Source organism: Passer montanus, unplaced genomic scaffold, assembly GCF_014805655.1.
Source record: "Passer montanus isolate IOZ18808 unplaced genomic scaffold, ASM1480565v1 scaffold131, whole genome shotgun sequence".
In the NCBI taxonomy this organism is placed as follows: Eukaryota; Metazoa; Chordata; class Aves; order Passeriformes; family Passeridae; genus Passer; species Passer montanus.
In genome coordinates, this window is record NW_024359944.1 from 877,225 (window position 1) to 898,622 (window position 21,398).

The 21,398-nt window shown below is 48.5% G+C and overlaps 1 protein-coding gene across 13 annotated transcripts in view; it reads right to left on the reverse strand.

Annotated features, from left to right (window-relative positions):
• The window catches only part of PACS2 (phosphofurin acidic cluster sorting protein 2), a 73,008-nt gene that overhangs the window by 40,667 nt on the left and 10,943 nt on the right, over positions 1-21,398 (reverse strand). For 12 of the 13 annotated variants that reach the window (XM_039699242.1, XM_039699244.1, XM_039699238.1 and 9 more), the window contains exons 2-3: positions 4,975-5,062; positions 1,773-1,862 (exon numbers count right to left, since the gene is read on the reverse strand). In XM_039699242.1, the coding sequence (XP_039555176.1) occupies positions 1,773-1,862; positions 4,975-5,062 (178 nt within the window). Of the gene's footprint in view, positions 1-1,772; positions 1,869-4,974; positions 5,063-21,398 lie in introns of those variants that run through there. The other variant, XM_039699245.1, reaches the window with a different exon arrangement.

Genomic DNA, 21,398 nt, shown 5'->3' on the forward strand with positions numbered 1-21,398 from the left:
CTAAATTCAGATTGCAGCTGAATTAAGCTATGGTTGCTAGCCAGAAGTAGCTTTCGGCCATTGTCCAATTAAGCAGCAGTAAAAGTTGCCATAAAAATCCAGCTGTGCCATTTCAAGAATGCTTCCCAGGCCTTACTGCATCCAAGACCACCAACCCTTCCTGCAGTCAGAGACCAGCAGCACCTCTCTGCTTTAAGCTCGCTCACCTCTGCTGAAGGCTCAGTGTCCCAGACACTCCTCTCCCCTGCTCTGGCTCAATTTTCAGCCCCATCAGTGGAAGCAGAGTTAAAGGCAGTGCTCTGCATCCTGCTGCAGCATTGCTCTGAGCCCCAGGAAAAAAACCCAAAACACCATAATCCAAATGAATTCTAAAAAATCTGCAGACTTGCTCCTTGCTGACACAGGACTGGTAAAGGGAGACCTGTCTTGTCTTACAGCTTTGCTCCCAACCATGGGAAAGCTGCAGCCACAGGATCCAGGTGCAGATATTCCTGGCATGCAGCTTGGTTTTTCCTGTTCACAAAACAGGGGATGCAATGCTGCAGTCAACCCAGCCATCTGCTTGGGCAGCTGCAGGGTTATCATCTATCTGCAACGAAAGCTTACCTGCTTCAGCTCTGCACAGGTCTGAGTAACAACCAGCCTCACATCATCACCTGAGCCTTTCTCCTTACCAGATCAAAGTCCTGAAGTCAAGATCTAACCCACAGTCACAAAACAAAGATAATCCAGGTACGAATGCTCCTGAGGTCTGTCTGACTCTGCTCTATGTGTGCAGGATCCTCTCTCTCACTTTCAGCAAGCCAGACCTTATTTTCCTCATTTCCCTGCTCAGGAGGTAGCACCAGGACTGCAGGCTTTGAAGAAAAGAGGAACCAAAAAATACAGTTGTACAAATTGACAGCTATTCCTGTGACCCCAGAGCCAGGAGTAACTGCTCCTGCTTCCCCAAATGGTGCCTCCCTCAGCAGCTTCAAATCAGAGGCTCACCTGACTCATTCCTACTACTGCCTCCTGTCAGCCTGACACTCCACACCACCCTCACGGCTGCCATCCTCCACTGCCTGCTCATTAAGAAGGCAACAAAATGCAAAAAAAGAGCCAACTTGCTCTGCTTCAGCTCTTGCCACAGCTATGCCTTGAGGAGGAGAGCCTGCAAAGCCTCCCTGCTCCAGGATGCACTGTGAGGAGCTGTGAACCAGCGCCCGGCTCCAGCCCCGAGTGCTGAGAGGCGACTCACACAGGCTGTGCTGCTGCTCACCAGCACCTGCAGCTGGGAGCCACCACACAGCCTGCTCCACACCAACACACAGCCACCACACAGCCAGCCCTGCTCCACCTCAGAGCCACCACACAGCCCTGCTCCACAACAACACACAATCACCACGCAGCCCTGCTCCACCTCGGAGCCACCACGCAGCCCTGCTCCACCTTGGAGCCCACCACGCAGCCTGCTCCACCTCGGAGCCCCACGCAGCCCTGCTCCACCTCAGAGCCCCCACACAGCCTGCTCCACCTCGGAGCCACCACGCAGCCCTGCTCCACCTTGGAGCCACCACGCAGCCCTGCTCCACCTCGGAGCCACCACGCAGCCCTGCTCCACCTCGGAGCCACCACACAGCCTGCTCCACCTCGGAGCCCCACGCAGCCCTGCTCCACAACAACACACAATCACCACACAGCCTGCCCTGCTCCACCTCGGAGCCACCAGCTCCCCCTGCAAACACGCCCGGGGAGCAGCGGCAGCCCAGCAGCAGCCGGTCCCAGCCTACCTGCAGCGAGAAGGTCAGAGCCAGCTCCGTCTCCACGTGTCCACTCGGGGGCAACACGATCTCGTGGGAGCGCAGGATGCGCTTGGAGCCCTGCATGGAAACAAAGTCCAGCAGCGGGTGAATTGCCCCGAAGCCACCTCTCACATCCCATCCCAGCCCTGTTTACTGCACACCAGGAAACGTTGTCAGGGACTACCACAGAGAAGTGAACGGATGGCTCTGACCTTGTACTTCTGTGAAATATTAATGAGATGAAAGGGAGATATTTGACTAATAAAGATTTGGGCATATTTACTGTCCCTAACTGCAACAATGCAGCTTTTGTTCTGCCAAACCCCAGCATTGAAAAGCTGTGAGTCAAGCCCCATCCCCGGAGTCGAAGTCTCCTATTTTCACTTCAGCCAATAGGTACAAGGCTCTTCGTCTCCTGGGTCTGGAGGCTGCAGCATCATGCTTAAATCTCCTGCGTTAGCCATGACAGACTGGGCTTTTCTTTTTGTGCACACGCCCCTCCCTGGGGAAAATGGGGACTTTAACCTGTTTAAACAATTGCCAGCAGCTAGGAATATTAAAGAAAAAATTCACTAAGCAACTCACTGGTGTCTGGAGATTTAATGTATTACAGGGCAACTCCAAATCAACCTGTGTGTAGACTGCCTTATGCTAACAGAGTTACCAGGCTATTTACTGTGTGAGCATTTCATTTCAGGGAATGTTTGAAGGAAAACTAGCAGAAAAACATGACAGACTGCTGCCTAGCAAACCCTTCTGCAGTATTCAAACACAGTGGCAACTTTCAGAGGTCTCTGGCTCCACATTCTGCTGAGGCTGCAGATCTGGCTTTGTCCAGACGGGCTGATCTCCCAGAAGCACAGAACTGTAGCTCTTGAAAAAGCAGCATCTGGGAAATCAGAGACAGACTGGGGAGGGGTAAGCACCTCCAAGCTACATCCAGGGGGAAATGTGGTCTGCCCCATCAGCCTCAGAGAGCATCGGGAGATGAGACAGCAGCAGAGCCTCGTCTACATCCCCTCCTCCCCAAAGGCACAGCTCAGGCAGCCCCAGCAAAGGCCGTGATCTGCACTGGTGCCTCAGCCCTGCACAGCTCCAGCTCCTCTCTGGAAACACCGCGATGCCTGAGCTCCAGCAGATCTGACAGCACACAACAGAGCAGAGCCTGGCACCCAGGGGCTGCCCCCAGGACAAGCAGCACATGTGCCAGTGAAGCACAGCCAGCCTGGCCGCTGGCAACAGCAGCAGCTGCTCCATTTGTGCAAAGCTCCTAATGGCAGCAATCTTGCTTTGCTGGTTACGCAACCAAAATCTAATGAAAGACCAAATATAGTTGCTTTTAAAAGACCGCAGTAGATAAACAGAGCAACGGCTCGGGAAATACAGCTGACAACTCTTTGAACATCTCTGCTCTGGAGGCTGCAAGGAAACATGGGAGATGCAGGTAAGATGCTCTCATTAGGTCTGAATTCAGTCACCCCCTCTGGAAGGGCTCTGGTGTCTGACAACTCACATGCAATTCCCCAGACAAAGGCAGGCATTTGACAGAGACCATGTATTTGATGATCCAGTACCACCAGCCTCAAGCAATAGCCATGTCAGAAACCTGAGTGCTGGCAAATAAAGCATCCCTGGAAAAGCCTGTCAGCATCAGCATCATAACCTGCAAGCTCTGAAGGGATTTTTAATAGCAGGGCCTGGTGTGGAGAGGACTGCTCAGGTTCCAGTGTCTGAATCCTGCAGCAATGCAGGCCACAACACATACACAAAATGGGACCTGAGATTCCCACGTGTTAAAATTCCAGTTAGATCTGTGGGTTTGGGGCAAGTTTTCACCTATAGAAAGTGTGAGCAGCAGTAATCTGGACAGGAAAAGAAGGTCTTGCTCTAATAAAAGCTTCTGAATTCTTCAAGCCTAGTCTGGCACTCTCTGGGCATAGATCAGTCTCTGACAAGCCTCAGGTGCTTACAGTGATGCATTCATCATCGAGGAGTACAAACATATGGAAAGCTTTCAGACTTGATAAGCAGTATCTGACAGCCTGGAAACCCGCAGCAGTGCTTCTTCTGAGGTTCCACAAATGCAGGTGTGTGAAGCAATTCCTGCCTTTCTGCCCTCTGCTGTGGATGCACAAACCCCCTCCAACTTAGAGGGGCACATTTTTATCCCAGCTCGACCACTCAGAGATGAGAGATACCAATTAAATCCTCAGCTATGTGGTTTTCCTTCCTGATTTCACCTTTCAAACTAGAATTTGTGTGTTTTGACACAACCAGCTCTCTGCAGGGGTTTGCCTAGCTCCTCATTTGAAAAGCAGCAGCTTTTCAGCCCAGTTAATGTTCTACTTACAGGCCTGCTAGGCTTTTCCTGGTTAAGCACTTTAGGGTTTGCAGTGATGAGAGCACGTGAGCCCAGCCGATGCTGTGACGCACGGTGGCACCGAGCCCCCTTCCTTCCCCCCTCCAGGCAGAGTGACCTACATGGAGATACCTAATTAAATGGCACAAACATCTGCTCTAAAGTGGGTTATTTACCTAGGATGACAACTGTATTTTAGGAAAAGCAATTAGTCTGTAAGGCACCCTGCAAACCCGCTGACAAACTTGGCTACAGACTTGATAGCAGAGCTGCCCAGCAGCAGAGGAAGGCCCAGACTCCCCCAAACCGAGACCCAGTTACCAAGATATTCAGCCCCAGACTGGTAAACAGAGATGAAGGCTTGGATTTAGTGCCAGCTCAGGAAGAAAAGGGGACATGAGATCTATAGCAGAGCTGCCCAGCAGCAGAGGAAGGCCCAGACTCCCCCAAACCGAGACCCAGTTACCAAGATATTCAGCCCCAGACTGGTAAACAGAGATGAAGGCTTGGATTTAGCTCAGGAAGAAAAGGGGACATGTGATCCGTGAAGAGCATTTTTACATGCAGATAAGCTTATGCTGAGCCATCGGTGAACAATATTCTTCACTTACAACAGTGAAATGAGTTTGGAATGTGGGAGAAGGGTAAGAAAAGTGACTACACAGATCCAGAACACCCTGATGGACTTGGGAAAAAGTCTGTGGATGCAACGTGGAAGTTGCAGAAGTTGAAGAAGTCTGTGGATCCTTACGTGGGGGGTAAAGCTCAGTTTGGGCACGTGCCAGTGTTCTTAGTCAAACAACACAATTCATAGAACTGGGCAGTAATTACCTGCATTTTGACAGCAATGACCCCGGAAATAAGCTCCTTATCCAATTCCTTTAAGACTACCAGTTTCTTTAATGTCAAGCTGCACAACCTGCAAATGGGAACAGAAGAGAAACAGTTACAATCACGTGTGCAAAAGGAAAAGCTCTGATCAGCTTTCATACGCAGCAGTATCCCAGTTTGAGAGAGAACAGGCTCCAGACACAAGCCCCATGCTGATACAGACAAAGACAGCAGAAATATATGAGGCTTCCTTGGCTTCTCAAGACTGAACTTCTCCAACCTTTCATAAATACAAGGAGGTGGACAGGAGGTGCATGTGTCTCTGATACAGACCCATGGCCACACGAGAGCCCCAGACAGCACTGGCCTCCACTGACCACAGCCTGGGAACCCTTGCTTTGAGTCAGACCAAAAGCTACAGGGTCAGAGGAATTAAATTCCAGCAATATGAAAGCATAGGGTCAATCTAATTTTAAACTTCTCTACAAGGCTTTCTTAGATTGTTGGCTTTTTCAGTTTCAGACTCCTTGCTCCCAAAGATCTCGCTCCCACCTCTTCTTGTCAACCCACACATTCTTCTCCTCACCCCCAAACAAAAGTGCTAGCAAGTGGCTCAGGCAAAGGCAGGGAGAAAAAAAGGAAAGAGAAAGGAGAGGACTCGAGTGGTGCCCTCTGGCCCTGGTGTGCACATGCCACACATATGCAAGTAAATCACATTCTTCACCCAGGCAATGCTACATTGTTCTGGTTCAAGCTGTTTGCACTTCTGCCTCCCAGCACAGGGAGCTTGGGAGCAGATGGAATTCGGCCTCTGCAGCCCACTGCAGGCTCTGGGTAACGGGAACATTGGTGCTGCCACAGTTTCACAGAAGTTACCACCAGCTGGGGGAATTCAGAAGGCATAGCCATAAACAAACTTCAGGCAAAGATAAACCTGAAGCCAAGACAGCTCAGTTTGAGGATAGCAGAGGCCAGGGAGAGTTGCTGGGCGGGCTGCAGTGACTAGACATCATCTGTCACGCTGGCCAGGAGCCAGCACCGCCTTTGTGTCAGGTCCTTACTCCATGGCATGGGCATCTCCGGCCTCTGGCACGGAATGTTAGCAGGCATCAGCATTACTCTGCTCAAACCCACTGCCGAGCTCTTCCTCCCAGATCAAGTGTAACATCAGAGCTGTTCATGGAGGGGTGAAGTCCAGCAGTAGATGGGAATGAAAGAGGAGCTGATGCTGGATTTTGGCACAAGTGCCACTGACTGAAGCCTGCACTTGAACTACAGTATTTCACACTGGTGCCAGGTGCCTGACAATGCAGCATTGCAAGGCTGACTTGCACCTCGGCCACATTTTCCACTGATTTGCTGCAATGTCTGAGGGTAGACAGGATCAGCCTGGGTGCAAAACAGCAGGAGAGATGCAGCTAAAGGCTCTTCCCAGCAGGAGTAGCGGCAGGTGTTGAAGCAAGTACTGCTGGTCTCATCCTGAAGCACTCGTGCCTCTGCCTGAACTCTGGTCTGACACAGGGCCAGCAGCAGGGAAGAGCCAGGCTTATGGTCTGCACTCCAGCACCTCCCCACACATGTCCCTGCGAGCCTCTTCACCCCAGTTTATGCCATCTGTTCTCCCTCTTCCTTTGCAAAGCTCTTGTTCCTGCTAAAGTCCCCAAAACCCAAGAGAAACAGAGGACTACAAGCTGTCTCCTTTGCAGAGCTTTGCATCACAAGACAGCGTTGAAGCAAGTACTGCTGGTCTCATCCTGAAGCACTCGTGCCTCTGCCTGAACTCTGGTCTGACACAGGGCCAGCAGCAGGGAAGAGCCAGGCTAATGGTCTGCACTCCAGCACCAAACATGTCCCTGCCAGCCTCTTCTCCACCCCAGTTCATGCCATCTGTTCTCCCTCTTCCTTTGCAAAGCTCTTGTTCCTGCTAAAGTCCCCAAAACCCAAGAGAAACAGAGGACTACAAGCTGTCTCCTTTGCAGAGCTTTGCATCACAAGACAGCACAACCAGAGATGCTGCAGAAGTTACAAAAAAGTAGAAAAACCAGGACTGCCTGGGCCTCTGTCCCCTCCCTTGCCTCTGTGTGCACTGGGAGTCAGGTGAAGCATCATCTCTCATCCTGGAGAACAGGAGAGGGTGCTGGCTTTTCCTCTGCATCCCAAGTGAAACAGCAGGCACAGACAGACACACGTGGGCCAGGATCTGGAGGAAGGAGGCTGTGAAGCTGTTTGTTTTCTTTGTAACGCTGTAGCTGGAGGACAATTGTGCTCAGCCTGCCAAAACCCACAGAGCTCAGGCCAGTCAGGTGCTGAGAGCAGAGGTAAGACAACACACTGGCATTGTCTCAGCTGACAGGCAAGGAACAAAGGCCTTTTCTCTCCAGCCCCGAGCTCGGGGATGGAAAAGGTACGGGAAGAAACAATGGTGTTCTCAGCACACAGAGCAGAGCACAAGGAGGGCGTTCTGTTCTCCACTGGGCATTCCTTCAATTCATCATTTATGAGCTTTGATCAAACCCTGTAGAGCACTTGCTGCTTGGGGAAAAAAAATAAAAAAATTAAAAGCCTCCTTTACAGTGATCAGAAAAACAAAAGCAGTTTAAAAAGACATGGGACACATCTGCTTTCTTCATCCCCCATTGCTGGGCTGCTGGTACTAAAAGGCACTTCACACAAAAAACAATGGAATGTTTATCCTCTCCATCGGCGGGGGGCAGGGTGTGTGGGGGATGGATAAAAATCAGTTTAAATCCCATCAAATCACTCTTACCCTCAACACACTATTTCAGTCTAAGTTGGCGGCTTACAAATCAAAGCAATCTTCAGAACACGTGCAGAAAGGGGCCATACCTTACTCAAACCACAAGGAAAAGGCACATGCCAAGTGTGTCCCTGCCACCAGCATGAGGATCCCGAACTACTCACAGGTACAGCAAGGATCCGTGTGCCAGAACTGCCTCTGATAACAGGGCACTTATCTTTCACCAAGGTTTTACTGTACTCCCAGCAAGCCTCAGGGGTCAAAACAGGGCTCAGCCTCACAAGCCACTTCTATCAACAAGCCTGTTAGGTTAAACACTGGGATGTAAAACAGAACAGACACGGCTGGAGCTGGGAAGACATGGAGAAAGAACAAGGCTACATTTGGAAGTGTCTGACACATATAGATACGATCTCTATGAACACGGAGAAAATAAACTAGCACACACAAGGGGAACTGAGGATGCCTCAGGTCTGGAGCTGAAAGAACCTGAAGAATTTTGAAAGCTTGGGACTGCAATTCAGGAGGTGCAGAGAAATCCTGTCTTTGCATGTTTCAGCAGTGACCTACAGTTGCTCAAGGAGAGTTCAGCTAGCAAAAGCACTAAGTTAGCTGAAGCAGACTTAAATAAGGACAATGGGAATCTGAGAGCCAGTATTTCAACCCTTTATTAAAGGTTCATAGTTGATCTCCCTGCCAGGAGCTCAGCTGGGTCCCAAGCAGCAGCAGGAGCCTCTGTCTCCTCTGGTCACAGATGTGCCCCCACAGCAAGCAGGCACAAGGTACTTGCCTGGTCCTCTTCTCAGATCAACAAATCAGGAAACAGCTTAATGCTACAATAAAACTCTGTATTTTTACAGAGTATCACTGCTGCAAGAACAGAATTTTGAAGAGAAACCTCAACCTGACTCAGTGATTTCAACTCACCTTGCTAATGCAAGTTGTGCTGAGTAGCTTCATCACAAGCCCTTTACTTAAGGAGGCTCTCTGCAAGGAATGTAATATTTTGGTAACTGAGATGCAGCAAACGTGTCCAGAATAACCAAATAAAGTGTCGCATTCTTTACTCACTGGATGTTTTGCTTTTGCATCCCTCTGAGTAGGAAGATCAGGAAAATAAACCCCCTCCAAGAAAAAGTCTGCCTTGCTGAATTAAATGTCTGTTTCTCCACAGGGAGCACAGTAATTGCACCTAGACCTCGTTCACGCAGAGACAGTCGAATCAACAGGAAGGAAAAATTAAAAATTAAAGACCTGCATTTTAATTAAACCCCACAGAAGTAGAGAATAATAACAGGATGCATCCACAGTTATAGGGAACTCCAAGTACAAGATGGGACCTGGGGCAGGAAGACTGTAGTACACAGACACCCTTTGTCCAGGTTAAGAGCTGTGAAGAACTGTTCCTAGAGAAAGTGTTTCATGCCAGGAGCACCCTCCTCTGAGGTCCGAAAACCTCAACCAGCCGATGGCTCTAAGGAAGGAATTGGTTTCCATTTGGCCACTGGACAGTTTCACCTCATCCAAGTTATTTCAGCATTTCAGGACAGCAAGCAGCCTCCTAGCCCGGTGCTTTCAATGTCCATGCTGACACCTTACATCCACATCAGTCCCAAAATAAACCAGGAGCCACTGGAAGGAGAACTGGAGGGAGACACCCACCTACACACGCTTGCCCAGACAAACAGAGCCATTCTGCACATAGGTATGGGGGTGTCTGTGCAGGAGGGGACCGAGCCAGAGCCCTGCCCAGCATTTTGGGGAGACAGCTGCTTCAGGAAGGTATGGATGTCTGCAGCACACCAAGAGCCAGCTGCACCAGCAGCTTCTCAGGAAGAAAAGAGCAGCACATGGACAAACCTGTTGCTGCACTTACATGCCAAAGGCAGGGCTCTGTATTGGCCTAGGAGCTAGCTAGGGGAGAAAGCAGGGCAGAAGTACTGTCCTCTGATGTCACTGACACATCAGGTTTGGGCTCTGGTCAAGGGCAGCAGCAGAAGCCCCAGGAAGATGCTTCCTCACTTTCCAAAGCTTAATGAGACAGCTCCCTCAACATGATCTAATCCTGGTCCCACTGTCAGGGAAGCTCCCAGGCAAGGTGAAATCAAAAGAGGAGGCAGAGGTCAGGCACCCCAGCTTCTGACATGACAGAAACATAACCTGAGTAACCTGCAAAGAAACCTAATAGTCCTTCATTCACATTTCCCACTAAGCTGATCTTTAATCAGCTGTTCTGGCTATAGATTCATTTGAGTAAGGTTTAAGCAGCCAGGAAACAATTGCAGAGCCAGTATTTTCATTGTGGTTGTTCTCAGGGATCTTGAAATCCTCTTCCCAGGATTCATACAGAGAATTAAGCTCTTAAGATTCTAGAGACTAAGATCTACAGAAATGCTGGAGCAAGCAGGTCTTGTTCAGCCAGGTAGGAGGATGGCAGCTTATTTCACACAACAGGTTCTACCCAGGACCTCACAAGGACACACATGTACAGCCAGACACTATCCTTTTATAGCTGAAATACCGTCCTGCTCACTTCAAATAAATTATGCCTACTCCAAACTGAGCAAGTAAAAGGGGGTGGGTGTGTTAAAATTTTGCAGATCTGCAGAATTTTTACAAGATCCTAGAACTCCACATGGGCACATTTGCTACTTGAAGTTAATATGACCAAGTAGTAAAGCACATATGAGCTTAGATACTCTAATCCAATATAACAATTGGAAAGTGCTGAGAGATGTCTTCCTCCAGTAGGTCAAGACATTGCTGGCTGGCTCTAGGTGACTCACCAAGGGCACAAAGGGATCAGGGTCCCTGCAAGCCAAATAACCCTGACTCAAAAAGCAGACTTTACATATTCCATTGGCACGTCTCACTTCTTAGTGTTTCAGTCATCTGGGAAGGAAAGGGCACTGCTGAGACACAGCACTGCTTGTGAGACATACAGGTGTTAAAGCCAAACCTCCACAGCTCCACACACTCTTCAGGGAGCCAGGCAGAATTTCTTGTGGCAGTTGTGTCACACACAACTGTTCTGACTACCTGGCCAAGACGTGACATGTTCCAAGTCACACCTGCAGGAAATCAGCCTGACACCAACTGCTCACTGCCAGCTATGTGCTCTGAACTGTGCTACTGAGAAACAGCAGCTTTCTCTCCCTTTAGGAAATCATCTCAGCAAGAGCAGGGGTAGCTCTTCACACATACGGGGGTAGCTCTTCACACATCTGTTGGCATCAGTTGGATCTCAGTTCCTGCTCACATTGTTATACATTGGTTTCTTACTCTTCAATTTGATGATTTCAAATCCCTCTATAGGGTGATTTAAAGGAAGAAAAAAACCCAACCACTGACAAAACAGGGATTAAGTCTGTTTCTCAGACAGGCTATGGAGTATAAAGGAGTCAGTCAAACTCACCTTCGTGCTCACACCATGCTGCCTGCAAAGCCAGGCACGGGCACAAATGTAGTTAAATACATCTCTCCTGTTTGCCTCTTCCAAACCCAGCATCTAGAACAACAGGACTGCACAGCATCATGATACCAAAGTGAGCATCAGTGATACTGGTGAATTAGGTTTGATCAATGTTTTCAAAGTTTTGGGGCAGTAGGAAGATGCTTTATGAGCTTTGAAGAATAAAATCAGCAAGTAACGAAAAGCTGATTCACAGTTAAGGCTCCTTTGACAGACATCAGGATGACATTTTCTATATTACAGATGACACTAACATATTTAGTATTTATTGTATTAATTCAGTAGTAACTGGAGCAGCCAGAGGCACCACCGAGGAAGGAGATGGAGGCAGACCAGGCGCAGCCACATCCATCAGACCAAAGGCTTGTGGCAGCTGTGGGTGTCACAAGCTTGAAGGAGACACCCATGGACTGCAGCAGAGTCCAGAGATGCCAATCTCCCATTTGAGCACCTACTGAGCTCTGCCAAAACACCACTGTCAGGGAGGGGGAGCCTTTAGGATGCGGGCTGGACAAGCCATCTGGAGCAGCCAGAGGCACCACCGAGGAAGGAGATGGAGGCAGACCAGGCGCAGCCACATCCATCAGACCAAAGACTTGGTCTGTCTGTCCTGCAGCTGTGGGTGTCACAAGCTTGCAGGAGACACCCATGGACTGCAGCAGAGTCCAGAGATGCCAATCTCCCATTTGAGCACCTACTGAGCTCTGCCAAAACACCACTGTCAGGGAGGGGGAGCCTTTAGGATGCGGGCTGGACAAGCCATTTCTGTAGCTAGGGCTTCATTTCTCAGCTAGTCGGCAACAAAGCAAAGACACAACTCACAAAGTTTACGTGAGCCAGCCAGGGCGGAGGGCAGCTCCCACCACACGCCTCACACATTGGCAAGGAAACAGATACACAAATGAGCAAATTAATCACACCCTAGACTGAAAGGAGACTGAAAAAAACAAATCAGGGGGTGGGGAATGAAGAGGAGAGACCTTGGCAGCCGGAATAAACCCAGCAGCCCTCTGCTCCCTGGCTCACACTTGCGTGCCTTCCTTATGCAACCTGCCCCAGACAGCAGTGCCTGTCACACAGCAGGCTGACCACCGGGACTGCCTATGCCAGGCATACTACAGAGCACTCCCTGCCTGCCCCCAGCCCTTCCCACCCGCCCCTGAGCCCTCCAGGACTAGCAGGAGCCACATGAAGTCGCCAGCAGCTGAGAAGGACCAGCGGAGCTAAAGGCTTCCCGGTGTGTCCAGTGCACCTCAGGGCGTGGAGCAGCACATCTGCCCGGGTTTGCTGCAGCAGCAGCAGCACATCTGCCCAGGTTTGCTGCAGCAGCACATCTGCCCCGGCCTGCAGCAGCATCCCCTTCCCAAGCTGCCAGTGCTGCAGCCGCTGCAAGAACAAAGCCAGCACCCAGCCTTCCAGCACACACCCAAGGGACACCCTGTGGCAGCCAGTCCTGTTAGAGGCACTGTCAGCAGATGAAAGGGTTAAAGTAAGTGCCTCAAGGCGCAGGTTTTCTCCAGCACCTGCCTTGCCCAGATAACCCTCACTGTCCTCCCCTACCCACCCCCAGCCCAGCATCCCCAAACACAGCAGCAGCAGCGGCCGGGAGCTGGAACATCTCCACAGCAACTGGGGCTGTCACAGCCGCACGGCACCGACTTCCCCGCAGCCGTGCGACAGAGAGGCTCCTCCGACAGCCGGCTCGTGGCTGCTCCATCCCTCCGGAGCCGCCTGAGGGCAAAGCCTCCCTCAGCGCTGCGGCAAGAGCTCTCCGAGCAGCCGCTGCCCCAGCAGCTCCCCTCCGCAGGCCGAGTCAGAGGGAAGCCCTGCATCAGCCGGTCTCCTTTAGTATTTAGTATTTTCCTCTTGACAGCAGGAAGCACAAGTCTCCAAGTACTCTTGCACTCTGTTTTCAAAATGCCTGGTGTCATTCTGCTTTTGCTCTGAACAGCCCACGGCAAGGGCCCACTGTGCTCTGCACACTCCTGTTCCCCACCTGGTACCCTGGGGAGACAGCACAGTCCCAGTCATGGCACACTGTCCCCAGGGCCTACAAATCCTTAGAAAAAAAGGACTCTGCCTCAAACACTCTGATCTTCCCCTTTGTCTGTGAATCAGCCATCAAGAGGAAAAAGCTCCAAGAGGAGCCTGGACTTCAGGCTCATGTCAGAAGAGCTTGTAAAGAAGGCTCAGTTCTGCTCGGGTTATCCGTCACTGTGCTCTCTTCAGCAGAAGAAAGTAGGACTAGGAAGCCTCCAGCTAGGAAAGCAGTCAAGGAAAAACAGATGGCTTCTTGGTGTAGCCAAAGCTGAACTTGCTCTCAGGGCATGAACAGTGTGCCATCTCTCTGCCTGATTTCTCTGTACTTCGAATAGCTCCCACAACATCACTGGAAAGCAGTCAAGGAAAAACAGATGGCTTCTTGGTGTAGCCAAAGCTGAACTTGCTCTCAGGGCATGAACAGTGTGCCATCTCTCTGCCTGATTTCTCTCCACTTCAAATAGCTCCCACAACATCACCTGACACAGAGGCGAGCTGAACAACCTGTCACCCCAGAGACCAGACTGGCTCACACCATGGGTCACATCAAATTACTTCTCACTCAGCCATCCAAGAACAATTCCAAGCTCACTAGCAAGTCAGGCACATGGCCCTCCCACTCAAAGCCAAGATCCTGATGTCATGTAATTCTTAAGACTCGGTGCTTCTTTGGAAGACAGCCACATTACACCGTTTCAAATAAACAGACAGTCGGAAAACTGGTGTAGGAGTTTGTTTTTTTTTTTTTAATGAATTTTGGGGATGGGTTTTATGGTTGGTTTTGGACTTGATTTTTCCTTTGCTGACCCATCTGGACCCAAGGCAGCAAAGCCAGGGCAGGTGGACCATTCCTAAGCCCTTTCTGTAAGTTCGATTTAAACCAGCTGTATCAAGTACCAGTGAAGAGGCTTTTGTTTGTGAACTTTGCCTTGTGGCTCAACATATACAAGCTGGGAGGGCCACCCAGCCATAATTTAGACCCCAAAATGCTGTTTGCTTCTTTACTGAGAACTCAGTGTCCTGTAAGAGTAAAGGCAGGGCAGCTAGCAGCAGTGAAAACCATTGTGAACTTTGATGGTACGTTTGATATTAGCCAGCACAGCAATCAAATATGCAAAGCATGTTGCTGGCAGGCTTGCTTTCAGGCTAGGAGAACACTTCACAGACCCCAATGCCATTCCCACTGCAGTCCAAGCCTGCCATTCTGGCCTTCTTCCAGACAGGCATGTGCAGCCAGCCACCCCAACACCTCTCAGAGCCAATGGTCTGCACTATTCCTTCAATTGCCCCATGTTTAATGCTGCCTCCCTTCTCCCCTGACTCCAGAGATGAATGGTCTGACAATCAAAGAAATATCAAAATTAGTTACCAAAGTTTGAAACTTAATTGTTTTGCACAATTCCCATTGTGCCTAAAATACAGGAGAACTATTCAGCACCTCAAAATATGATTTCTCTCCAGTGTGCAAAAATACAGAACTAACAACTTGAACTACAGGGAAGGAGGCAGGAGAACTGAAACTCTAAACCCCAATGTATTCAACAGCAGGTCAAGAAGGAAGGTTAGGAGAAACACCAGCTCCACAAGAGCAATTTCTAAAATTGCTACAGCTGTGCCAAACACCCTGTGCAATGCTCACAGCACCTCAGCTGTGCACTCTGACCTCTGAGCCCCACGGCTCTGCCTCACCTGTGCACAGGTGCTTTCACCCTGGGACTGCAACACTGGCAACCCATTTGTTCTCCGGCCACAGCTCAAAGGATGTTCCCAAATCAAACACATTAAAACAGTTAGAAAAGAAAGGTGGTTCTTTCCCAGAAGCGTTTATTTGAACAGTGCTGGTTTTTACATGGCAACGACACACAGCTGACAAAGCAGCCTCCATCAGCACTAAATATAATTCACAAAGAGCTCTAAATCCTGCCACTAAAGCTGGGGCATTCAGCATTAAACTTGCTGGAAACACTGCTGAACAGCCTCAAACTGGAACAAAACACTGAGGGTAGAGCAGCTGAAAGGTACTGTCCCTTGCAGATTTGTCTCCCCAGAAAAGAAGGGGCAAACTGAGAGGAGCTTTCCAATATTAACAGTGGTCAAAAAAGGTCTGAAAACGCCAAAGCATTCAGCACTCCTTGCAAGGAAATGCCTCTGATGGAAGCTACATTGTGCTCCAGCACATATCCCTTGCATTTTTTCCATCAAATATTCTGGGCAGCACTTGCTCATTTGCACACTGTCTGCTCAGAAGAGCACAGATAAGCTGGGAAGGAAATCACCAGAGAACAGAAATAAGGGATCTAGCAAGAGTCTAAAAGCCAAACAGCTGAACACATTACCCCAGCTGATGCAAGAATGAGATGGCTACAGTGAAACTACCAGCACTGCTGCCAGGCATGGAACTTCAGCAGTAACCAGAAGCAGGATTTTAACTTCCAAAACCAGCTGAACTGGACTGAAAAGGCTCACAGAGGGTGCAGTGCCCAGCCTGCTGCCAAGCACAACACGAGCTCTCCAAATACAGCCCTGAAAACTGCAGAACCCACCAAAAGTGCACAAATGAACAGAAACTGGAATCTCTTGTAGGCTTTAAAGCTGACCCATGGGGGTGACCTTACACTGAAGCAGCAGCAGATTTTGTACTGGCAAAGACTGCAAGAAACACCCTTCCCATGCCCTGAGAGAGGAGGCACCTGCAACACCCAGCCAACCTTACGGCCTGGGGGACAGCCAGGACATGCATTCCAGCTGGTTTGCAAATAGTTCTAATTTTTAGCCCCCCTCTGATTCCATCTTAGTAAGAGCAGTCTCCAGGTGATCTCAAAATGTCTCTCAACAAAACCTGAAAAATGCCTTCCCCCACAGTACATCTCTTTACATCTAAATATACCCTGTGTGCTCTAGTTTAAAGAATCACTACTGAAAAACAAAGCACTTGTTTGGAAATAACTCAGAACAAGGTTTTCTGTTTGTTTTCTTCTCTGTAGAAACCCCTCATGACTGAGATTTCTCTGTGTTTCTCATGAAAAAGGGAGAAAACCTGGCAACTCAGACTTTGTTTCCACTCTTTTCTGAAAGCTAACATCACCTTTAAGTTTATCAGGGAAAGAATGCAGTGGCAGGCAGAATACAGTGGTTTGCTCCAGAAAAACATTTGCATTTCCTTAATACTCTAAACCTCTTCAGCAGCCATGGGAAGTTGAGCTGGCAAGCAGAGATTCAATATTATTTAGAGATTACAGTTCTTCAGCACTATTGCTGGTGATATTTCATTCCTGAAAGCAATAAGGGAGCAGCAAAGCAAACCAAGTGCCTGAACTTGCTAGTTCAATCTGCCAAGAATATTTATTAAAACATCAGTGCGACCTGTGTAAGCCAGAAAAACAGTGGGCATTGAAAGACACAGGGTGCTCCAAGATGCTCAGAACTTGTTCCAGACTCCTGTAGGATTTTTTAAATGTTGAATACAGGCAAAACAAAAAGCAATTTATAACAATCATAATCCATTCAGTCCCCAGAACCTTTCATCAGGCCTGTGAGTTCTCACTGAAACTGGATTTATCAAGATAAACTGTAGATGCTCTACAAAATAAGCAGACTGAGGTAAATGAGGCATGAACAAGCTGAGTTTGAAGTTTGAATGAGAGGCTGCTCTTCTCCAGCAGGATATTAAGGTTCACTGCAGGGAGAGATTACCAAGAAGCCTATGTGGGAAAGAGATAGCTACTCCATTTGTGAACAAGATCACACCATCAGATCATTCATGGAGACCAAACTCCACAGTCTGAGCAGTCCCAGCCCCCTGACAACCTTCTCCTCTAATGCCTTTGCTGATGCAATCAGCTAATGCTGACATGACAGTGATGCTAAGAGCGAGGAATAGAGATCAGCATCATTTTGTGGTCAGTGCTCATGGATGAGGCATGGCACATCTAGAACTAGGCACACTTAGGCTGTCAGAGAGCATTTCCATCACAGAAACAGCTGAGGATCATCAGTGGGGATGAGACAAGGCCAAGGACCACAACATCAGGATGGGATTTATCTTGATTTTATGCTGTCCTCACTCAGAGGACCACTCAACATCTGATTTTCACCATGTGACTACAGGTAATACCAAGCACATCAACCTTTGCATCAGGATCTATGGCTAATCATACAATATAAATGTATTTACGTGCATTGTATGTTTCCAGCACAATCCTGGTGAGCCCAGCCTCTCTAAAGCACCAGTGTAGACCTTCTACCACTTCCAGGGTGTTTATTTTGAGCCTTCATTTCACCTGTGAAGCAGAGGTCTGCTCTCAGGAAGCACCTTGATACTGGCTGAAGGGAAACACTGGAACTGAAGCAGTAGTAGTGGTATGACCTTTCACTAAGACATGGTGTTATGTGTATCATTCGTTGAGTAATCACACATAAATGTTCATCTAATTACAAATTACCAAGCCATTCTGTTTTCACACCTGAATCAGAAGAACACTGCAGACACAGATGGCTCCCCATGACTGATCCTCAGTGGGGTCCTCTGTTTGCAGATGTACCACCTCAAACACAGATTAGCTTCCACTCAGAGCAGGTCCTCTTGGAGAGCTGATGGAGAGTGAATTCACTTGCAGGAGAAAAGCCCAAAGTTACTCATGCAATAGCTTGGAAAATGTGGTGATAATTTTGGAACCAAGATAGGCCCAGGAGACTTAGCAGGAGCAGCAGCAGTCTGCTGGCAGAGGACAGAGAACAGAGAAGAAAAAGCTAGAGGAGCCTCAATTCACTGTTCAAGGGTCAGGAACTGCAAGAAACAAGACAAAATGTTGAATTTCCAGATATTAGAGAATTGTTTACATTAAACTACACTGAATTCTGCCACTAAACTGATTCAAGCCATCTGAGCTGTCCTAGATACTGATAAATCCTTTCACTTTATTGATAAACAGATGTTGGATTTTGCTATGTTTGAGATTCAGGCAGCCCCACACAAATCCTGGCAGCACTGGGCCATTGTGACTATAACAGGATACTGCGTGCCTGCAGTCCCACTCCCTGGGCTTTGTCACACTCCAGGAAAAGCAAGGAATCACAAAAGCATCTGATGGATCCAAAGAGGGAAAGAGAGCTGCAAAAATTCTCCATTCAATGGGACAGCAGAGGAAAGCTGCAGCATGTAGCGTTTTTCTAACTTTTGTCTTTTATCATACCCCAGCTGTCATATGATTTCCACAATACAGTGTGGGGAGAGCAAAGGAAAACTCAGCTACATCCCCTTTTCTCAGGGACACATCTAACATACTTCCCCAGCATAGATCTCCCCTGCTCCAGATACTTCCTATCTGCACTCAAAAGTAGCAAGTGGTCAACACATTCTCAGCTCATGGTAAAAATCAAAGTCAAGTGTTTTCAACAAAATCCTTTCTGTTACTGCACTCTGATGGCCACTGAAGCTGCCAACCTGGCCAGAGAGATGCTTTAACGATGAAGCATTATTTTAAAAATGTATTTGCAGCTGTGCATATTTCACTTCAATCACTCAATTGTGAATTATACCTCAGCAAGCCCTTGAAGAAAAGAGGTGGGCTGTCAGGGCGATGCGAAGGGGGAGAGAAAAGAAAGGAATTCCTACCAAACAAAAGAGCTCCAAGAAACTGATACAACTTTGCTGGAAGCTATTCCCACCCACTCAACATTTTTTTCTGTATACAGACATACCAGAATCCCAACAAGGGGCATTTTTCCCAGCTAAAATACGAACTATCAGCAAATCTGACCACTGCCAGAGAGAAATGCGACAACCTGGTGGATGCAAAGCAAAGCACCCTGAAATAACCTTAGGGTTGTGTAAACCCAAGAGCCAAGAGGCACCTTTGAGAGCTCACCGTGGTGGCAGCCTCACACAGACACCTGCTCAGGGCCCAGCACGCTGCCTGGCAAAGCAAGAGCCCTGTTTGCTCTCCTGACAAGAGCTGTTTACATAAGATAGGAGTATACAAAACACAAAGCACCTTTCCAGGTCTCCCCAGAAGGCTTGTGAAGAACAGTAAGAACAGTACAACTTCACTGATGCTCACCAGGCAGGTTTACTGACTGTTCTGCTCTGCTTTTGGGACTGAAAGCCACAGCAGGGGCCAGTGGCAATGCTGAGAGAGGCCAGGGCAGAAGGACATACCACGGAACACTGGAGGCAGCACGTGGTTGAGACATTGGTGGAGTCGGGCTAAACCTACCCACAACCCAGCTGCAGACCAGATCCTGTATTCCAGCACCTGGGTGTAACTGCTTTCTTAATCCAGAGATCCCCTGGATCCCAAGTGCTGTGCAAAGGTGGAAACACCAGCAATCAGGCTACTGGAACCTGCAGGAGAGCAATGGTATTTAAGCATGCAAACCCAGGCAAGGCAGATGTGTGGTCCAAATGCATCAGCATATGTGAGGAGAGCTGAGCACTTTGCTCTCCACACATGCACAGCAAGGGGCCAGCAGCAGAAAGCTGGCCTTGAATGCAATTGCAGCAGGAACATAAACAGCCACTCAAGACATTTAGGAACATCCTGGAACAAGGAAACAATTGAATGAACAATAAAAGCTTATTACAAATGTTTTTTTTAAAGACACCCAGCAGGACCTGCCATTTAGGTGTCAGAAATCAGGAGCATGCTGACTGAAGGCTGAACTGAGAAAATCCTGCTCTGAAATCCCTTCTCCCTGGAAAAAGCTCCATGTGTTTGCTTGAACTAAGCACTATCCAGGCTTCCCATCCTCAGGCACATCCCCCAGGGCCAAGGCTAAGGGGCCACCAAAGTTTTGTCTTAGTGAGCAGCTTTACACTTGAGCTACTGAATGCTACATGTTGGGGGGGAAAAATCCTCTGATCTGCTTTGCTATCTGCCAGTGGCTGTCTCAAATCCTCACTGGGACTGAACATGAACAGGCAAAGCTTATCCAAGTACCTGGAGACACTCAAAGTCTATTTGTGAAGCAAGGGCAAAGTCTACACTAATGGTCTTCAGCTCTATTAAGCAGAATCATGGCAGAAAGAAGATACTGATCCCCCCAGCCTGAAAGAAATCGGAGCACCTTGAATTCTGGCACGCTCTCAGGTGCAGCATAGGGAAGAGGTAGAAGAGCAAATAAAAGGGAGTTCAGCCCCTAACAAGCCACTAGCAACATGAAATATATATGATCCAGTTCTTGCAGTTCTCAGCTTTCCTTGCAAATCCTTCATTTTGAGGCAGTGGGTGCAACTTGATCGGGAAAGCAGCATATCATCTTTCTACCACCAAGAAAGAATGCAGATATATTTTCATTAAAGAGGTTGTTTTGGAGGGATCCTTTTGATGCTGAAAACTGCCCATCTGAGAGCAAGAGATCACAGGGGAAAGGCTGCAGGACAGCCCCCAGAAACTCAGAGCAAACCCTGCAAACTGTAAACCAGCAGGCAGATGGAAGAGCGGAAATGGGAGGAGGGCAGGATTAGAAGTGCTATAGATTTATGATAAGTGATGCTCTAACAATAGCTTTCTTTTAAGAAGGAAGCTCTTCCTGCTGTAGTTAATCTAGTTAGCCTGCCCATACTTTCATGCATTGGGGAAGGACTGCACACAGGACAGGCAACTCCTCAAGTCAAGTAAAACCACCCACTTCAAAGCTCGTGAAAACCTGCTCAGTAACATGGACCACAGCAGAGGGGAAAGAAAGAGTTGCTCCCCTCAGCAGCTGTCAGGGGCTGCTCTGGGGACCTGTTCCAGCCATTACATGGGCTAGATGTGCAAGGAAGGTCTTTTTCAGCCATGTTTTCCATTTTCATAATTTCTCCCCACCCTGAAAGGTCATGCAGATGAAAACATCAATTTAACTAATGCCAGATGGAAGACAAGTTAAGCCATATGAATCTTTGCTGATTATATAATTACCTTCATTTCTTGCAGAAACATGGAAATGCTTACAGTCACTGGCAGATTATTTTGTACATAAACAAACATTTCTAGGCTGTTTGTACTTTAAAGAAATTAAGTCCACATGGTTTTGACCAACTGCTCCATTACCACGTGGCACATGTATGAAAAAAAAACCAAGCCTGAATTCGAAACTACACCAGGAGGTTGCAGACACCCATCTTCCCCAATAAATAATACTTTTTTAATGGGCTCATCAACTCACAGTTAT